At 42.3% G+C, this 17,247-nt stretch overlaps 1 protein-coding gene and 1 long non-coding RNA gene across 4 annotated transcripts in view; both read left to right on the top strand.

Moving 5' to 3' along the window:
- Positions 1 to 15,534, top strand: part of Tdg (Thymine DNA glycosylase) — a 300,029-nt gene extending 284,495 nt beyond the window's left edge. For 2 of the 3 annotated variants that reach the window (XM_075872934.1, XM_075872932.1), the window contains 4 exons: positions 6,126 to 6,175; positions 8,334 to 8,375; positions 15,168 to 15,276; positions 15,426 to 15,534. In XM_075872934.1, the coding sequence (XP_075729049.1) occupies positions 6,126 to 6,175; positions 8,334 to 8,375; positions 15,168 to 15,276; positions 15,426 to 15,524 (300 nt within the window). In that variant the 3' untranslated portion in view covers positions 15,525 to 15,534. Of the gene's footprint in view, positions 1 to 6,125; positions 6,176 to 8,333; positions 8,376 to 15,167; positions 15,368 to 15,425 lie in introns of all 3 variants that reach the window. The other variant, XM_075872933.1, reaches the window with a different exon arrangement.
- LOC142771468 (uncharacterized) lies at positions 8,385 to 15,161 on the top strand. The gene is made up of 3 exons (XR_012885934.1): positions 8,385 to 10,488; positions 11,687 to 11,772; positions 13,777 to 15,161. It is a non-coding gene; the product is annotated as an uncharacterized LOC142771468 (long non-coding RNA).
- Positions 15,535 to 17,247: the final 1,713 nt, after the last annotated feature.

Genomic DNA, 17,247 nt, shown 5'->3' with positions numbered 1-17,247 from the left:
TATGCTGAAATTAGAAAAGCGAAACAGACATTCTATCACAATGATTTATCTAAAATTCTGAAATCTAACCCTAGAAAATTCTCGGAAATCATAAACCTGCAACTAACACGAGACATCACGCTTACAAACGATAAAAATGAAGATGCAAGCGACACTGTTTGTGCCAATATCTTTAACACCGCGTTCTCATCACTGTTCACTAAAGAAGCCAACGCACCGTTTCTTACGCCACCTACTACGACATTACCAGCGATGGCCTCTGTTGTGTTATCCGTTAGTGGCATTTCATCACTCATTGACAAATTAAAACTTTCATCATCAGCTGGCGTAGACAATATTAACTCTAAATTGTTAAAAAATACTAAGGAAATTATTGCAGTGTACTTTTCGATGATGTTGTCATTGTCACTTGAAACAGGAATATTACCAGACGACTGGAAGGAGGAAAAGGTCATTCCAGTCCACAAATCAGGTAACAGACAGTCCCCCCTAAATTATTGACCCATCTCTCTCACAAGCGTCCCTTTCAAAATCATGGAACATATCATATATTCACACATCATGAACTTCCTTGACACCAACAATTTTTTTCATTCTTCCCAGCACGGATTTCGTAAATCATTATCCTGTGAATCCCAACTTGCTACATTTATTCATGATATACACTCTTCTCTGGACCATCACTTTCAGACCGATTCAATCTTTCTCGACTTCGCAAAAGCCTTTGATAAGGTACCGCACAAACGCCTACTGTTAAAACTTTCCCAGCTGAACCTGCACCCCAACATTCTTGCATGGACCACACAATTTCTTACTAACCGCTCTCAGTTCATCTCCATTAAAAATACCCATTCTAGCTCCCTCCCAGTAACATCCGGCGTCCCCCAAGGATTTGTACTCGCACCCCTCTTGTTCCTAATATATATTAATGATCTTCCTGTTCATGTATCTTCCCATATCCGTTTATTTGCCAATGACTGTGTCATCTATCGCACAGTTACTAACATTTCTGATCAAACTACATTCCAACAGGATCTGGATCTCGTGCAACAGTGGTGTGATCTTTAGTTAATGAAGCTTAACCCTACTAAATGCAAACTCGCCTCATTTCAATGCCAGCGTAATCCTTTATCATTCTCATACCTAATCTCTGATTCCGCTATCGAACAAGTTCAGTCATAAATACCTAGGCGTCACCTTAACATCTGACCTTTCCTGGAACAGTCACATAAACAACATTATATCATCCGCGAACAGACCCCTCGGTTTCCTAAAGCGTCATTTGCGTCACGCACCACTGGACATAAAACTTCTGGCTCACAAATCGCTCATCAGACCTAAACTAGAATATGCAGCGCCCATCTGGAGCCCGCACCAGATATACCTAATAAACGAAATAGAATCTGTACAAAATCGTGCCACTAGGTTCATTCACTCTTCATATTCATACGAAATAAGCATATCATCCCTAAAACATGACATTGATATTGATAATCTTTCTGTGCATCACCGCATCGCCAGCCTTTGTTTGTTTCACAAGTTCTTTCACAGTTCCCTCAATCAAGCACCTTACATTATCCCACCGACGCGCATATCTCACCGCACAACCCATCCTTATTCAATCGCATGCGCACGCGCTCGCACTACTACTTTTGCTGCCTCATTTTTTCTTCCCACAGCAGTGGACTGGAATGGCCTTCCCCGTGACATTGCAGCCATCACATGTTCATCTACGTTTGCGCAAAACATAAATACATATTGTTTGTCAGAAGATCACTCTCTGTAACCTCCATTTGTTAACCTACCCCTTATGTAATACCCCCCCACCGGGGTCTTTAAAATAATAAAGTGAAGTGAAGTGAAAGTTAGCAATGCTAACCACATGCTTGGCTTGTGCCAGAAATGTCGCACCACTCCTTCCTTTCATAATGTTAACGTACAATCAAACCAAAACATGTGCACGCATGTGCCTTTAACACATTTTGTAAACAGATTTGTCCAATGCCTATGAACAAGCCTTACCAATGCCTTTTGGCCTATTTGACACTTCAGGGCCTTCGATGCACTGTAAGGGCACAAGAAAACTTGTGGGTCTTAAAAGTGACTTGTTTCAAGACTTTGCAATATGATGGTTGATTGAAAGTGATAAAATACTGAAGTTGATAAATGAGTTAGTTGTGGTGTCTTAATAATATGCATACTCTGTGAAAAAGAAGCAAGCATGCAAATTACTAAATTCATAATGAAAACATAATGACATCAGTGCAAGATTGGTTGTTGTGGTAACTCACCTGCAGTTTGATTGTAATTACGGAATATGAATGTTTAACTATCTTGAGTTTTAATGAACTGGCATTTAGTTTGTGAATAACAGTACGCTAAAGAGCATGTACATATTCTTGTTTGGTTGTACAACAACAGCGTTAGGAAATATTTTTAAAGAATGAGAGGTAAAAAATTTGTGGCACAAGCCAAGAACATTATTAGCATTGCTCATTTTGTTGCCAGCCTGGACATTCGAGAATAATTTAACAGACATCTGCCCAGCCAAGTATTTAAAATTACCAAGGATGTTTCAAGGGATGACTACATAATAATTGCACCTGCATGCATGAGCTCGTGTCTCTCAAGTTTCATGCATGTGCTTCGTCATGGCAGAGCATGGTGCAAATACACCCAATGGTTGTCGGCCACTGTTTGGTACACAAGTTGTGCAGCAAAACGAATTTGAAATAAAATTTAACACAAAATGTTGATTGCTATTTCCCAGTTGATGTATTATTTCTATTGCAATATAAAAACAAGTACATCAAATACTGGCTGTATCTCCCTTTGCAGCTGTGATAAGGACTCCTAGAAATCTTAAAAGTAGGAATCAATTATCTGGCGAAAACATCAAGCCCTTAAAATCTACAGAAGTGTTAAGAAAAGGTAAGTGACAATTGTATAGGTAGCAAAATCACTTTCCTAGAGCGAAGTAGCCAGCTGCACTAGATAAGCTGTCATGTTTAATGCGTATAACCTGCCAGGGATGAAACTTATGATACTTTTACACATTTTCTCTTTATTTCAGTGCACTTAACATTTTAAATTTTATTAAACTAGTAAAAAATGTTTAGTTCTACAAATAAGGGCGACTGAATCAAATAGAACAGTATTCAACTTTGTATGTGAAATCGTAGAATATTTTACACACCCTTCGAATTTGGCAGTTGCAGAATTTCCCTGGGACATATACTTCTCCATATGGGCTCTACATGTTTTCTAGAGAAAGCTTCTGGGCCATCATCGTGAAATAATTTTTTTAATTAAGCCATCATAGCAAGTGTGGTACTTCATTTGTTTTTTGCAAAGCAGTTGTAGGGTTCACATATCTCTATTTTCAAGAAATATGAAGTGAATGAATGAAAGTATAGTCAGGCAGCTAACTGAATGATATAATGACCCGTATGGACTATGACCACTGGAAGGGTGGAGCGTGTGTTGTTACACGTGGACTTACAGGCTGTTAAGGGTCGATAGACAAATATGGCTGATTGTGTGTAAGCATTAGGGCATATCAGTTCATATTAAATACCAGACAAAGATTACAGGCAGCAGTCCTGATAGATGTGAACTGTTGGAAGCAGTTCAAGCTGGAAAAAAAGTGGTGTATTTAATTGTGACACATTTGTTGACACTTTGAAAACCAGGAAAATTTCTCGAGCAGGCAATGTTAAGTGATGTTTTTGATGACTGTGACATTGCACACTGTCACTCTGCACATGTGTCTGTTTCCTTATATATTTTCTACCAAAGCCACAAACAAAGATAGATGGCAGTTAACTCGCGTCCTGTTCCCTGTCTTATGCAAGTGTCATTCTGCACTTTATTACCTTAGAAGTACTTGCTGCTAGGCAGGTTGGTATAACATTATTAGGGAAAATTCTAGACGATGCGATTGTGTGGTGCAGTGTAAATATTTTCTGTAGTTCAGCTGCGACCAATGCTCTTTTTCTGTGCTTTTTCATTTTTCCAGTGGTGCTTAGGCATCTATAATTTTCCCCCTTAGCTTAATTACCTCCTTGAAGCAATGAATCATCTTGCCCATTAACAACCATTGTTAAACTATTGTATGTGGCATTGTTGATGCAAAATGACCTTAGAGTATATGCTAAAGCTCCTGCAGGATCACCGGCTGAATGTGACAACCAGTTCACCATTTATAGGACCCGAAGTATTGACATTTCCAATATATCTGTTCGCACAGTGCTTCATTGGAGTCATGCAAGCTTAAAATATGGTGCTCCCACAGAGAAATTTTTCTTCCTGTGCTGTGACCAACGAGAAAACTATGTAGACAATAATGAAAAGAGATCACAACTAAGCTTAGCTGTGTGATGTATGCCTCAATAAAAATGTAATAAATTATGCAAGTGTGCTTATATCACCATGGTGTTGCCAGTTTATTACTACATTTGATATGAATCTCTGCTCGCTCCATCATGGTGTTCCTAAGGGTGTACACAGTCTTACCTGTGAGACAGCATTGCCAGAACTAATTTCACTGTCACAATCTTGAACAGGTGCGCAACAAGTATGCGCCAGTGCAGAGAACACAAGAGAAGTGGTCACTGCTTGCATGTTCAAGGTCGTATGCACGCACACCGGAATATGATTTTGCGGTGTCTTACATTTTGAGTGTAGTGTACATCGTGATGGCGTGGGCCATCTCTGTGGTCAATAGCTAGACTGTCACAATGTGCATATTGTTGCTTCAAACAACTGTTTAGGACAAAAAAAGGGCACCGTAGAAAAAAATATTTTTAGGCTAATGTAAGGGCTTGTGGTGAGGAGACTCTCAAAAGGTATATGGTGTGTCATCTTGCAATAGAGAAGCAACATTTATACCTAGTTTATGTTAGTAGGAGTCTGCTAAACATTGGCCATACAAGCTTGTGGTTAGAGAAGGATGATGTCCAGAAGATGCCCTCCTGAAATGTTAACCTGCACCGTCCTCCCTTGCCCTTCTTGGTGCACTGGAATTTTTGCCCTATAGGTACTAATTCCTTCAGTGGGTACTCTTGAAGGGCTTCTGAATAAGCTCTCTCTTACCACCTGCTTTACCCAAGGGCAAATCCTACTGTTGGAATTTGTTTGCTTGGCAGAAATTTTCAGCAGAAAAAGAAGCTTCACTCGTTACACAAATAAAGCTATCGCATTGCAAGATTACTATGATGTTATGTACACAGACCTCCCACATACAACTCACTAAAATGTCACCAATTACCTCTATGGTGAGCCTGATTATCCCTTAAGACAGCATGTAAGTTTCTTGATCCTATACTTTTTAATCAGTACATGAACCTTAAAAAAACAAGATCGTCACGTGCAGTGCATAAAACCAGTGCTTATGAAGTGCAATGATGCCATCGGAAGCATCAGCAAAAGTAAATTCACCCTGCTGGAAAGCAAATTGTGCGTAAAGCCTGTAAATGTACTGTTAACAAAGTCTTCCCGACAACTTCATTACTTCTACTTCTGCAATTTTCATAATCCTGTCTCTTCATACATACCTTGCTGTTCACCCTATAATTATTGACCTCTGAGTGTTACTCAAGTGACCATGCTCATTTAACATACCTGCAAGCCTCAGTGCTAACCTAATGAAATTGGAGACTTTAATAAAGTAATGCTCTCTAATGCTCACCCCTTAAAAAAAAGTTTTTAGCATCCCCTGAAAACCTATTCTTTAAAAATTTGATTATCAGAGATGCGATGTATCTCCACACCTGATGACAGACATCTATCCAATTACAGCCACATTATAACAACAAGCAGCCTTTGTAAGATGCGTGAACACGTGCCATCATCTCAGGTCAACATGTTTCCTGAAACCAGCTTGCTCTTAGTTATGCGACAGAATGGTTTTCGTATATCATTTTCTTGCTAAGCTCAACTTGCCCCATGACAAACTGTGTGTTTAATTTTAGACCATTCTTGGGGAGCTATTTTTCTTAATAACTAAAGAAAGCCCGATAAAGTGAAGCATGAGCTTTTAAAAGAAAATTTGCAAAACATGCACAATCGTCTCCAATACCTAGCCTGAGTATATATTTCACTAATAATGATCATTTTCATTTTAGAGCACATATCTGATGGCACAAAATCTGGAGTACCAAGGAGTCTGTCACAGGTATTTTTCACTTCTTTATTAGGGGCCATGCAACAATTTTAAATTATTCATGCGATATACTAGAAGTTTACTGCAGTGTGAATCACTTGCCACAATTAAAAAAAAAATAATTATGGGGGGAACATATGGACTCTTTACAAAGGTTGAAGTTGGTGCTGATACCGTCTGCCGCATGACCAGTAATGAGACAAAGCACGGCGCATCGCATTAGGCCTAATAGCAGTGCTACGCTTCCGTTTCACACACACACGCGCGCACATAATGTATGCTTTACTGCAATACACTGCAAGCACTTCACCTCGTGACACTGCTGTATTGCGGCAATGTTAACTTTTAAAAAGACCTTTACGGGTTAGCAATTGAAGCGCGACAATGCTCCCAGCAATGAAACTTCTATTTTATTACATTTTTTCATTTTTATACACTTGCCTAAACTAGTGTTACCAGCCGTCCCAAATTTCGCTGGACTGTCCAAGACTTTGCCCGCGCTGTCCCAGTCGGGACAAATGTCCCAGATTTTTTCCGGACTGTTCAGTAAATGAAAAAAAAAAAAAAGAAACGTTTTGCGTTATAAAAAGGCATGCCAAATAACGAGCGTCCATCTGATCACATAGACAAAGAAATGTTGCTGTGGTTAGCTGCAAGGAACATTAAACACTTCAGCTGAACTTTAGCGTCAACTTTTACTAGAGCATTCTAGAGCGAGAGGAAGTGTCACGAAGAGCACATAGCAAAATTTAGTGCCACATCAAGAGACCGACGCAATGAAGAGAAGAAATAACGGATTTGTTTGGAAGGCACCGCAACAAAAAAAAACTAATTTCCTCACCCGCACACAACTACCTTCACTGTTGGTTACCCCAATCTAAACACACACTGCTAAGCAAACAAATTGCCATCATCTGCGAGTGCTTAATAAAGCCACTCGGACAAGAACGTTCTCTAATTCCAACTTGTGCATTCCGTATCTATCTCGCGCACTTACGCAAGAACAAGCTTCAATGAAAGCGTTGGCACTGTATATACTTCCTCCCAAGTGACACCAGCTGTTTGATCGGTCCTCAAGCAACACGCATGCACCTACCATACATCCGCGTAGTACATGCATCAGACCAATATTCACAAATCGCGTTTCAAATGCCTTTATTTTATGCTCGTTGTCATTGCTTGTAGATTTGGTGGCAAACACTTCGGGCTGGTAGGTGTTATTTCTGTGCTTCGGGCGAATGACGTTAACTACTCGATAAGCACGGATAAGAAGCTCCTGAACACGGCGACATCACAGGAATTAAGAAAAGCGGCAGCGACTTGCGTATGAATCACTTTCTAACATCAGAAAGCGACCACGACCCCACGGGCAGAGGCGCTTCTCGCCATTTCGAACAGATTACAGTCCAATCCAACACCAACATCGGAGAAAAAAACATCACGACTAGAATACGATGAACCCGCCACAGACTGTGTGTCACAAGCTAGTGAGGAACTCTACCTGAACCACAGAATAAAGAACGCCCAAATCGCCTGAAAAATGTTTTCCAACACACCGATTCTAACGCCAGCTATTCATACACTTTAAGCCAAGTCAAGTCGGTTTTAAACGGCTATTGGGTGAACCGAACGCTTTTGCCTAGAAAAGGTTCGTGCCACCGGGGTACCGAAACACTTCCTAAAACACACCGCATTCGAAGAGGCGGGTACGGCGCCTAAGCCACCTACGTCTAAGTGCTGCGTCGTCTGCTCAGCTGCACGCGTGCCTGCACCAAGCCGGCACCGTCAGCAAAGGAGGTGCAGGAAAATTGTGAACCGGTGCTGCACCTCTTCTGCACCTTTCTAAACGAGTGGCAGGGTTCAGCGGTCGTCAATGCTGCACCACTTATTCGAATGGTAAGGTGCAGCACCTCGTGAACTGGTTTACGTGATGCAGGCGAATCGAACGGACCTTAAATAAAGAAGGCGTTGCATTGGTGAAAGTACAGTTTCCCTTCTCTAGTGTTAATGCATAGGTATTCTGTGGTTCTACCGACGTAGTGAAGAACGTAGCGAAACATTATGCTGTCAGATATAATTCTATTTGGGTATGGTGAAATTTATTTGGTTTTTCTATTCTTTCCTAGCGTTACTTGGATCTATTATCGTACCGCACTTAATAATTTTTCAGAACCTTGCTGCTGAACGCCGGTGCCGTCATAAACTTCAAGCTGTAAGTATCACTTGTACTGCTCATGTGAAATGCTTTTGAAAGGTTGGAAACGTCCGTGTATAATCAAGCTGTTGTGTATTGTGTTAGTTGCGTATTGTTTCATTAAACGTCGATGCCAACTTGAGCAGTTTGAAAAGCTAGAAGGGATCGTGGCAAGGTTCTGTCGTTGATTCCCTAACACTGATACGCTCTCTTAATAGATTTCTATCGTTGTACGTCACAGCCTGACGTCACCGGTGCACGTGCAAGGCGGTGGTTGGCAAAACACTCCCGCCGGTGGCTGAGTGGGGTGCAGTCACTCGGTGTTTGGGGCAAGTTTTAGAGGCGAAGCTCCTTAAAGCGGCACCCGTTCGTCCCTCGTAGTCGTAGTCGTAGTGTGTAACCAGTGTTACCTTTTGACCTGCAAAGTGGTGCCGGTGGGAGATTTCTACTGTGCGTTGTTGAACAATTCAAAATTAGCAGCGTGCGCGTTAACTAAAAGCCGCATTCTCCTGTCTCTCATTCCCCATTAGCAGCCTTGGGCATGTGCATTGAGCACCACCTGGCAAGAAAGCGCTGCTACGTTATACTCGCTGGGCGTAACCTTTTTCGTTTTAGACAGGTTTAGCGAGCGTTGGGCCACAGTGCCATGAATATAATGAACTAGTATATACCATGAACTCGAGGGGGTTAAAGGTGGGAAGTAGACATGAAGCGCAAGCCGTTAGAAAGTGTGCGTGTGCCACCTCTTGTTTAGTCCTTGGAATGTCTGCTGAATGGCGGTGCTTTTATATGTGGAAGGTTGTGAGCTTAGGATACAGGAAGTCACGCTAGAGATAACAGATGAATACAAGTATCTGGACTTATGGATAAGCAATGGGGCCGAGTACCTACGGGAACACGAAACATACGTGATGACTAAAGGTAACAGGAATGCAGCGGTAATGAAAAACAGGCCACTGTGGAATTACAATAGGTATGATGTTGTGAGAGGAATATGGAAAGGGGTCATGGTTCCTGGTCTGACGTTCGGCAATGCGGTTTTGTGCATAAGATCAGAAGGTCAAGCAAGATTAGAAATTAAGCAACGTGGAATAGGTAGGCTTGCCTTATGAGGTCACGAGAACACACCAAATTAGGGAGTACAAGGTGATATGGGGTGGACATTATTTGAGGGCAGAGAAGCTAGCAGCAAGATAAAATTTGAGAAGCGATTGAGATAAATCGGGGATAAGCGTTGGGCTAGGAAGGTTTCCAGCTACTTGTACTTAAAGAATGTCGATACAAAATGGAGGAAGCGAACTAGGAAATTGGCTGGTAAATACTTGAAAAACAGCAGGTGGCCAAACCAAAAAGAACAATCGACTAAGAAAAACGTGAAGGAAACGGAGACTGACATGTAGAGAATTGGCATGATTAAGAAGTCCGCACTAGAGATCTATCGAACTTTTAAGCAGAAAATTGCCTGGGAAAGAATCTATGGTAATACTCGGGGTAGTTCTCTACTGTTTGAGGCCAGGACGGGAGTATTGCAAACGAAGACATATCGGGCCAAATACGAAGGGGTAGACGCGATATGCAGTGCTTGTGGAGAGGAGGAGAAAACTGCCGAACACTTGATCATGTTCTTTAAAGGGCTTCACCCAATAGTTCAGGATGATGATGCAGAGTTTTTCAAAGCACCGGGGTTTAGGGACAGGGAGGGAGGGCAAAATAGAGTAAGCGGGTAGAATTAACTAGAAGGAGGTTATCTGATTGGTGGCTAAAGTCAAGGCAGGAGTGAAAATTAAACCCTTCACTGCAAAGTACCAGTCCTCAACCTCAATATTTAAAGGATAATATTTAATATTCAATATTTAATATTGATAAGATTATGATATGATATTAGATATGATAAGATATTAATAAGATTCAATATTTAAAAGTGTGTTCACTTGCAGCTTTTGAAAGAGTTTCTTCAGTCCATCTACATCTTTAGGACTCTTTACTGCTTCCACGTTTGCTAGCTCTTTTATGTAGGTCTCTCTCATCCGAAGGTTTCTTTCAGAAGAGCGACTGCATGCTTGTAATTCTGATAAAGAAACTGCAAACCTGTGAGGGACACAGCCTCCTCCCCGCTCAGAGACGCCAGAAGGTAGTTAAATTTTTTATTCTTCGGCATGTTCACTCTGTTATGCACCAATGTCTCGAACTGATGCCAAAACCTTGGCCATGCTGTTTTTTTCCCATCAAACTTGATCATCTCAAGACATAGCAACTTAACAAGCTCTTGCGACTCTGAGATTTGGTTAGTGCCTTGCATTGAGCTCGCCTGTTCTGTGACTATTGTCGTAGTCAGTTGCGTCGCTTGTTCTAACTAATTGCTCCTCTATTTTTGTCGTTGCAGCAATGATCTTCATCTCATAAGGCTAAACTCTATCAAATTCTGCCTCTGCGTCTTTTTCAATGAACGGTTCAATCTGTTCGTTAACTTGTATTCATTTCCACTCCTAACAACTGCAATGCTCGTGTGTTCAGTTGCAACTTTTGAAAGAGTTTCTTTAACCCATCTACATCTTTAGGACTCTTTACTGCTTCCACGTTTGCTAGCTCTTTTATGTAGGTCTCTCTTAAATGATCTTGTTGTCCGAAGGTTTCTTTCAGAAGAGCGACTGCATGCTCGTAATTCTGATAAAGAAACTGCAAACCTGTGAGGGACACAGCCTCCCCGCTCAGAGACGCCAGAAGGTAGTTAAATTTTTTATTCTTCAGCATGTTCATTCTGTTATGCACCAATGTCTCGAACTGATCCCAAAACCTTGGCCATGCTGTTTTTTTCCCATCAAACTTGATCATCTCAAGACATGGCAACTTAACAAGTCTGTGACACGCTCTTCATCTGGTTTAGAAGCGTCATAAGTTGCGCTCGATCGGCGTCTTCTTCTATCTTCTTATCAATTTCGCTTGTAAGCGTTGTCACATTTGCTCGAAGCGTCTTGTGCTTCTTCGATAGGACCTCTTTATTCATGCTTAAAACGTATTGAAAGAGCTCTTGCCTGTTTATGTGCGTCGCCAACAGTCATCGGTCGGGATCCTTCCCTCGACGGTTCGTCCTTGAGTCAGACCCTGCTGCTTCGTTCTTCAACCCGTTGTTGCGAATGGGGTTGAAGTCTTTGCGTCAGTCCTCAGATATTGTGGTCACGGCACCATGTTTCAGAAGGGCCAGAGAGACTACAGAACTGATAGGTCTTCGGTTTATTGTTGACAGAAAAAGAATAAAAATATATAAAGAGCGTGCCCCTGACCACTTCTTCTTCCTCACCTCTGAGCTCTGTCTTCAATCTGTTTTCTAGACTTGTCATCAAGCCACAAAAGAAAAAGTAGCTATACAATAACTAACCGCTGCTGCCTTGTGATCTGCCAGAGGAATCTGCCACAGGTACTCGCTCCCTTCGGAGAACTCCAGTTTTTATGAGCTATTGGAAATAAGTGTGCTTCAACTACCCTGCTACTAGATTTTGGTGGCTCTGAGGACATGTAAAAACATCCAGTGATAATCTTCTGTAATGCAGAATTCAAAGATTACATCTACTGGCACGGCAAAAGGAGAAATTGTGTCGCTAAGAAATATTTATTACTAGGACTGTGTTGGCATGACTGGTGCTAATAGAGGTATGTGTGTCTTTTGTCATTTTAGAGTGAACATAAAAAAAAATGACAAAAACAACCAAGAACAAGGTGCAGATTGCAGCCAGCGAATTAAAGAAATGCTTGATCTGTGCCACTGTCACTCGAGAATGGAGGAAGCTTAAAGTGCCAGTAGACAGCCCTGAGGTCCAAAAATTTTAAAAAGAGATATATGTGCAGTTTTTGCAAACATGCTGCCGCAAAAATTTTGCAAATACGTGCTATATTAAAGAAGTTACAGGGGTTAGACCATCGGTCTAAGCTGGTTTCAAATTTTCGCACGGCGTCGCCCCCCTTCTTCCTTTTATGAATGGGAAGGCATAGCCCATCGTAGTGACTCCGCCCACTTAAGCAACGTGACACCACGTCAGCGATTGACGTCATGGGCGAACTCAATCAGTCGCAACGCACTTCCGCTAGCTGCGAAGCGTGGTTGTTTGTTTACAGTTTGCCGCACCAGCCACTGGTAAACCGTGTAAGCGTCGGGTGCAAAGTGTCGACCACAAACGATCGGCTCCTCGGCGTACGTCGCTGTATGGCCGATTCGCTTCAGCCAAGCAGCGCGCAGGGCCCGATCATGAGACACCCAGTGCCGATGCTTTACTGCCTAGTCGCTCGACTTGCAGCCGACGACAGAGCAATGCTTTTATCCATGTTGCTCATGTCAAGAGCGAAGTACATTTGTACGTGCGCACAGGCACTGTAGTTGAGTGAGGAATGTACACGTGCACGTAACAACTGCGAGGCTGGTTCTTTCACCGCAGTGCCAAGAAACAAGGGGCAGTTCCGTAGCCGTTGGGTGGGAAGAGGAACTGATGTTGACTTCAGTACTGTTTTTTTCACACCTGATTTAGACCAATCGGCAAGCTGCGTGCTACGTCACGTCGCCGATTGCCGAGTTGACGTCACTGCGCGTGCAAGGGAGTCGGTCAGGCATAGGAAAGATACGCGGAATTGGTTTTTCAAAATAGAGGCTCTTCACTGTGCGAGGCACTATAATATTCAGAAAACGTGATCGCTGCGGTCTAATCTATGAATGCCGAGTTTGTATGGGGGGTGTAAAAAAAGTCGGAGCCTGTTTACTGGCCCTTCAAGATACGCCGGCTGATTGAAAAAAAAATTAAAACTGCATTCTCAGCGATTCTCAATCATCTATTTGAAGATTTACCCGAAGTGCAGAAAGTGTCCATTCATTGTACATTCATCATGCAACAAGAAGGAAAGTCACAACAGATCGACTTAAGCGTTGTTTGCTGCCCACAAGCCCGGATCGTTACAGGATTTCAGCTGTGTGCTTGTTTGAAATACGAATGCTCATGGCTAGTGTGTGAACATGACAAGTGTTCTTGTGTAAATGCTCTGATGTTTTCCTATTTTTATAAAATTTGCATTTTTTTAATAATCACAAGTATTATCCACTGATAGACATCCATAAATCTGAATACTTCAGCAGAAGAAACTGCACTGGTTTATGCCACATGAACAGAGAAATAGCGTCGTTTCAGTGGGATTTTAAACATGACTGATACTTTACATCTATGGCTCGGTTTCAACTTCCTGTAGGGTACGGCCTGCCGAGGTGCTTATCGCTGCACAAAATTAGTGTGCACAGCGTCGAAGATTATTATGCTAAGATTCTCGAAAGCAACTTTTAAACAACTAAGCTGGAACTAGATGAGTTACAGGTTTTACCGAGCTTTCGTTGAAACATGGCTAATACAATTGAGCTCCAAACTTTGTTTCTACTACCTGGCAGAACAAGAAGTTGCAGGACGACAAAACGGCTCTACAATCGAGAAATTTTCGTCCAGAACTACGCTTACGTGAGCTTTTATTTTTACCAAGGACCCAAAACGATGCTGCACACACATTTAGGCCTGACGTTATACTTCTTGTGCCTTAATCACAAAGTTGTTGTTCGGCGCTCTTAACATGAAATTCTTGCATAAACACTGCTCATCGGATGCATCGGGCCTAGGTGTAGCAGGCGACCCTCAAAAGTTGTACCTCAGCGCCACGGTGGCGGGAACTGTATCCTGCCGCCTGCTCAATGAAGGTGAAGCGTGGAGTTCCGAAACTGAAAAAGTGTTTCTAAGCGTTATCTCATCCAGTATTGGATCATACTAGATCTTGAATGTGGCGTCTTCCCGCGAGACGTTCCGCGCGGAACAGTTTTTAGGAAAGGGAAATGAAAAGAAAAGTGTGTTGTTTTAACTGTTTCTTCCATGGAGATCCTCTCAATTACAACACGCTAGGGAGTGGGAATAAAAAAAAATAGGAATGCTGGAGAGGAGAGAAGGTTGAGCTTCTCTTTACGTAATTTGAATGAAGGCACATCATGCAAAAACCTCGCTGTGCGAGAAACACTATGCATGCTAGTAGACCATGCTGACCAGTGGTTCTTCGCACATGATGTGCCGTGGTTATCTGATTCTTTGTCATTTTAACTTCCGACTGAAAGGTGCCAGGCTCGAGTATTAGGATGAACCCCTTTGATGTATCATACTCGCAATGTTTTCTGGCGTTTCTCCAGGGTGTCTATACGATGCGCAAAGTGTGAGAATACAAACGCATGCAAAACCGAGGCAAATTAGTCTTGCTGCGATTCTGTAAAAGGGAAGTTCACAGGTGACGCATCACAGGGACCGCCCTTCCGGCACACTCGGTGCGTTAGTTTAGGTTTCTCCTGCAGCACTGTCTAGAAATTAGACGATGGATCTTTGAAACCATGCATAAAATTTTTAAAAACTAGGCTGGCCTTAATTTATAACGTAGAACAACTTCGCCATATAAACCACTCTAAAATTGATAATAAAAAGTTTGTTCAAACATTTTTTAAATTCAATTAATCATTCCTCAGTGATCAAATAGTGGCAAAATCTTTCCACTGCAGCCTAGAAATTGGCTTCGAAGACGACAACTACATACGTAGTCTAAATTTTAAAAAATTTTTATTTCTTAAAAAAAGAACACTCTGTATGTGTCTATATATATGTCATGCATTATTAGCAAGCAAACAGTTACAGGTTTGCACACAGATTTGCATGTGTACAGATTCTTTATAGTAGGCACAGCACATTGTGTACGGCTTCTCATTCGGAAAGTTTTCTTGTTTGAGCTGTAACCTTTTCTTACTTTTGCATGCAGGCCCACTAGCCGGGATGATGGATTTGTAGAGAAATTGGAGGTGACAGCTGGTAAGATTGATTTGCTCAAGTTGGGGACAGCACGTTACATCAAGTTCATCTCTTTCCAGGTACGAAGATTTGTGATTTTCTTGACGCCATTCGTTACTTCAGGGCATTGATCGGCCTCTGGAACATCCTAGTAATGTTCCTTATGTTGGTGTGAGTGTGCTTTGTAAAGACGGAAGCCATGCATACTTACCAAAGACTTGTTTTTCAGATTCTTTGGTTCGTGATGAATCCAAGCCCTCAAGCAGAAAATGGCAGTGTTTTGAATAAAGATCTTCATAAAGCATGTTTTGTATATTACACTCAATGAAAAAATGAAAGATACTTTCGCTCTCTGCAGCTAACATCCGTGGCTCAAATGTAGTATAGTCAAGATATGCGCATAGTTGCGCTGGACCAGCAATGCATCAGTGTAGTCAGCAGAATGAAAAGAATGTTTATTGAAATGTGTTGGACATATTTATAGGCATTGCCATGTAGCCTCATAATGATGCACACGTGGTAGTAGCTGATGCGGTGCAGCCAACCAGCTGAGGCGTCTAGGTGCACGCGCACATACACACAAAGAACACGTGAAGAAACATTTCTTCTCCCTTAGAATTAAAAGCGCTGTACTGGCTTGCGTTTTTTGTAGAATGCCTGTGTGCTTGTTAGTCGACACCGGTATTCATCGGTACTGCCGCGATCTTTGGAGATGCACGATGTGCAGAATCGACATCATTAGCATAATAAGTGCCTGTCACCGTGCTTACCACTTCCGGAGGGGATCATTCAGTTGTTTGGTCTTGCTCATTGTGACTTATGGCAGTATAATAGGTGCCTGATCACTTCGTTAGTCCTGTCATGGGCGAAACTGATCTACATGCTGTTGAACGACCTTGTCCGTAATGTCCACAATCCCCATTATCGCTCCAGATGTCACCTTCACATTATCAGACGTCCATTCGCTCCCTGCACCATAAGCGGACGTATATGTCCCTTCCTGGTAGTGGCAGTCATTCCTCTTGAAGTTTTTTTTATCCTGTAAGAGCTGGAGGAAAACATGTGTTCGACTGTGAGGGTATTTGGTAACCTAAGAGTAATTCTGCTGAGGATTTATCGCCCTTTGCAGAGTCCTCTGATAGTTAAACAGCAAGCATATCAGGTTTTTTTCCCGCTTCCCTCTCCTCATTTTTCGAAGACCATCTTTGATAGTTCACACTGCCCTCTCCGCTGCACCATTAGACGGGGGACGGTATGGAGCACTTCAGAGGCGCACTATGTTGTTGTTTGACACGAATTCCTCAAAATCAAGGCTGGAAAATGGAGTCCCATTGCCAGAAATGATTGTGCGTTATCCCAAATCTGGTGAAAATGCCATGCAAACAGTAAATGGTGCTTTCTCTTGAAGTACGTACCAGAGGTGCGACTTCGAGCCATTTCGTGTGGGCGTCAACTACGACGAGTAATATTTTGCCATAGATCGGCCTCGCGTAGTCAATGTGAATGCGAAACCACCTTTCACTGGTTTCAGGCCACTTGACAATGGGTGCCGAGGTTAGCAGCAATAAATTTTGAACACAATTTTGGCACTGAGCAGACACCTCTTCAATATCTTTGTCTAGGCCTGGCCACCAAAAACAAAGAGCGCGCGTCATATTTCATTGCTGGCGAACCCTAGTGAGTCTCATGTAAAAGCTGCAGCACATGCAGTCTTGCTTCGGCTGGTATTATGATTCTACGCAGAGAGCGATGGAAAGGAAAATGGTAAATGTAACCTTAAGAGACAAGAAGAGGGCAGAGTGGATTAGGGAACAAACGGGGGTTAAGGATATCAGTTGAAATCAAGAAGAGGAAATGGACATGGCCGGGCATGTAGTGCGTAGACAGGATAACCGCTGGTCATTAAGGGTAACTAACTGGATTCTCAGAGAAGGCAAGCCGGTTAGGGAAAGACAGAAGATTATATGGGCAGATGAGATTAAGAAGTTTGCGCATATAAATTGGCAGCAGCAATAACAGGACCGAGTTAACTGGCGGAACATGGGAGAAGC

Source organism: Rhipicephalus microplus, chromosome 9 (genome assembly GCF_043290135.1).
Source record: "Rhipicephalus microplus isolate Deutch F79 chromosome 9, USDA_Rmic, whole genome shotgun sequence".
Classification (NCBI taxonomy): Eukaryota; Metazoa; Arthropoda; class Arachnida; order Ixodida; family Ixodidae; genus Rhipicephalus; species Rhipicephalus microplus.
The sequence above is the reverse complement of the archived record's forward strand: the minus strand, read 5'-3'. Positions and strand labels throughout refer to the sequence as shown.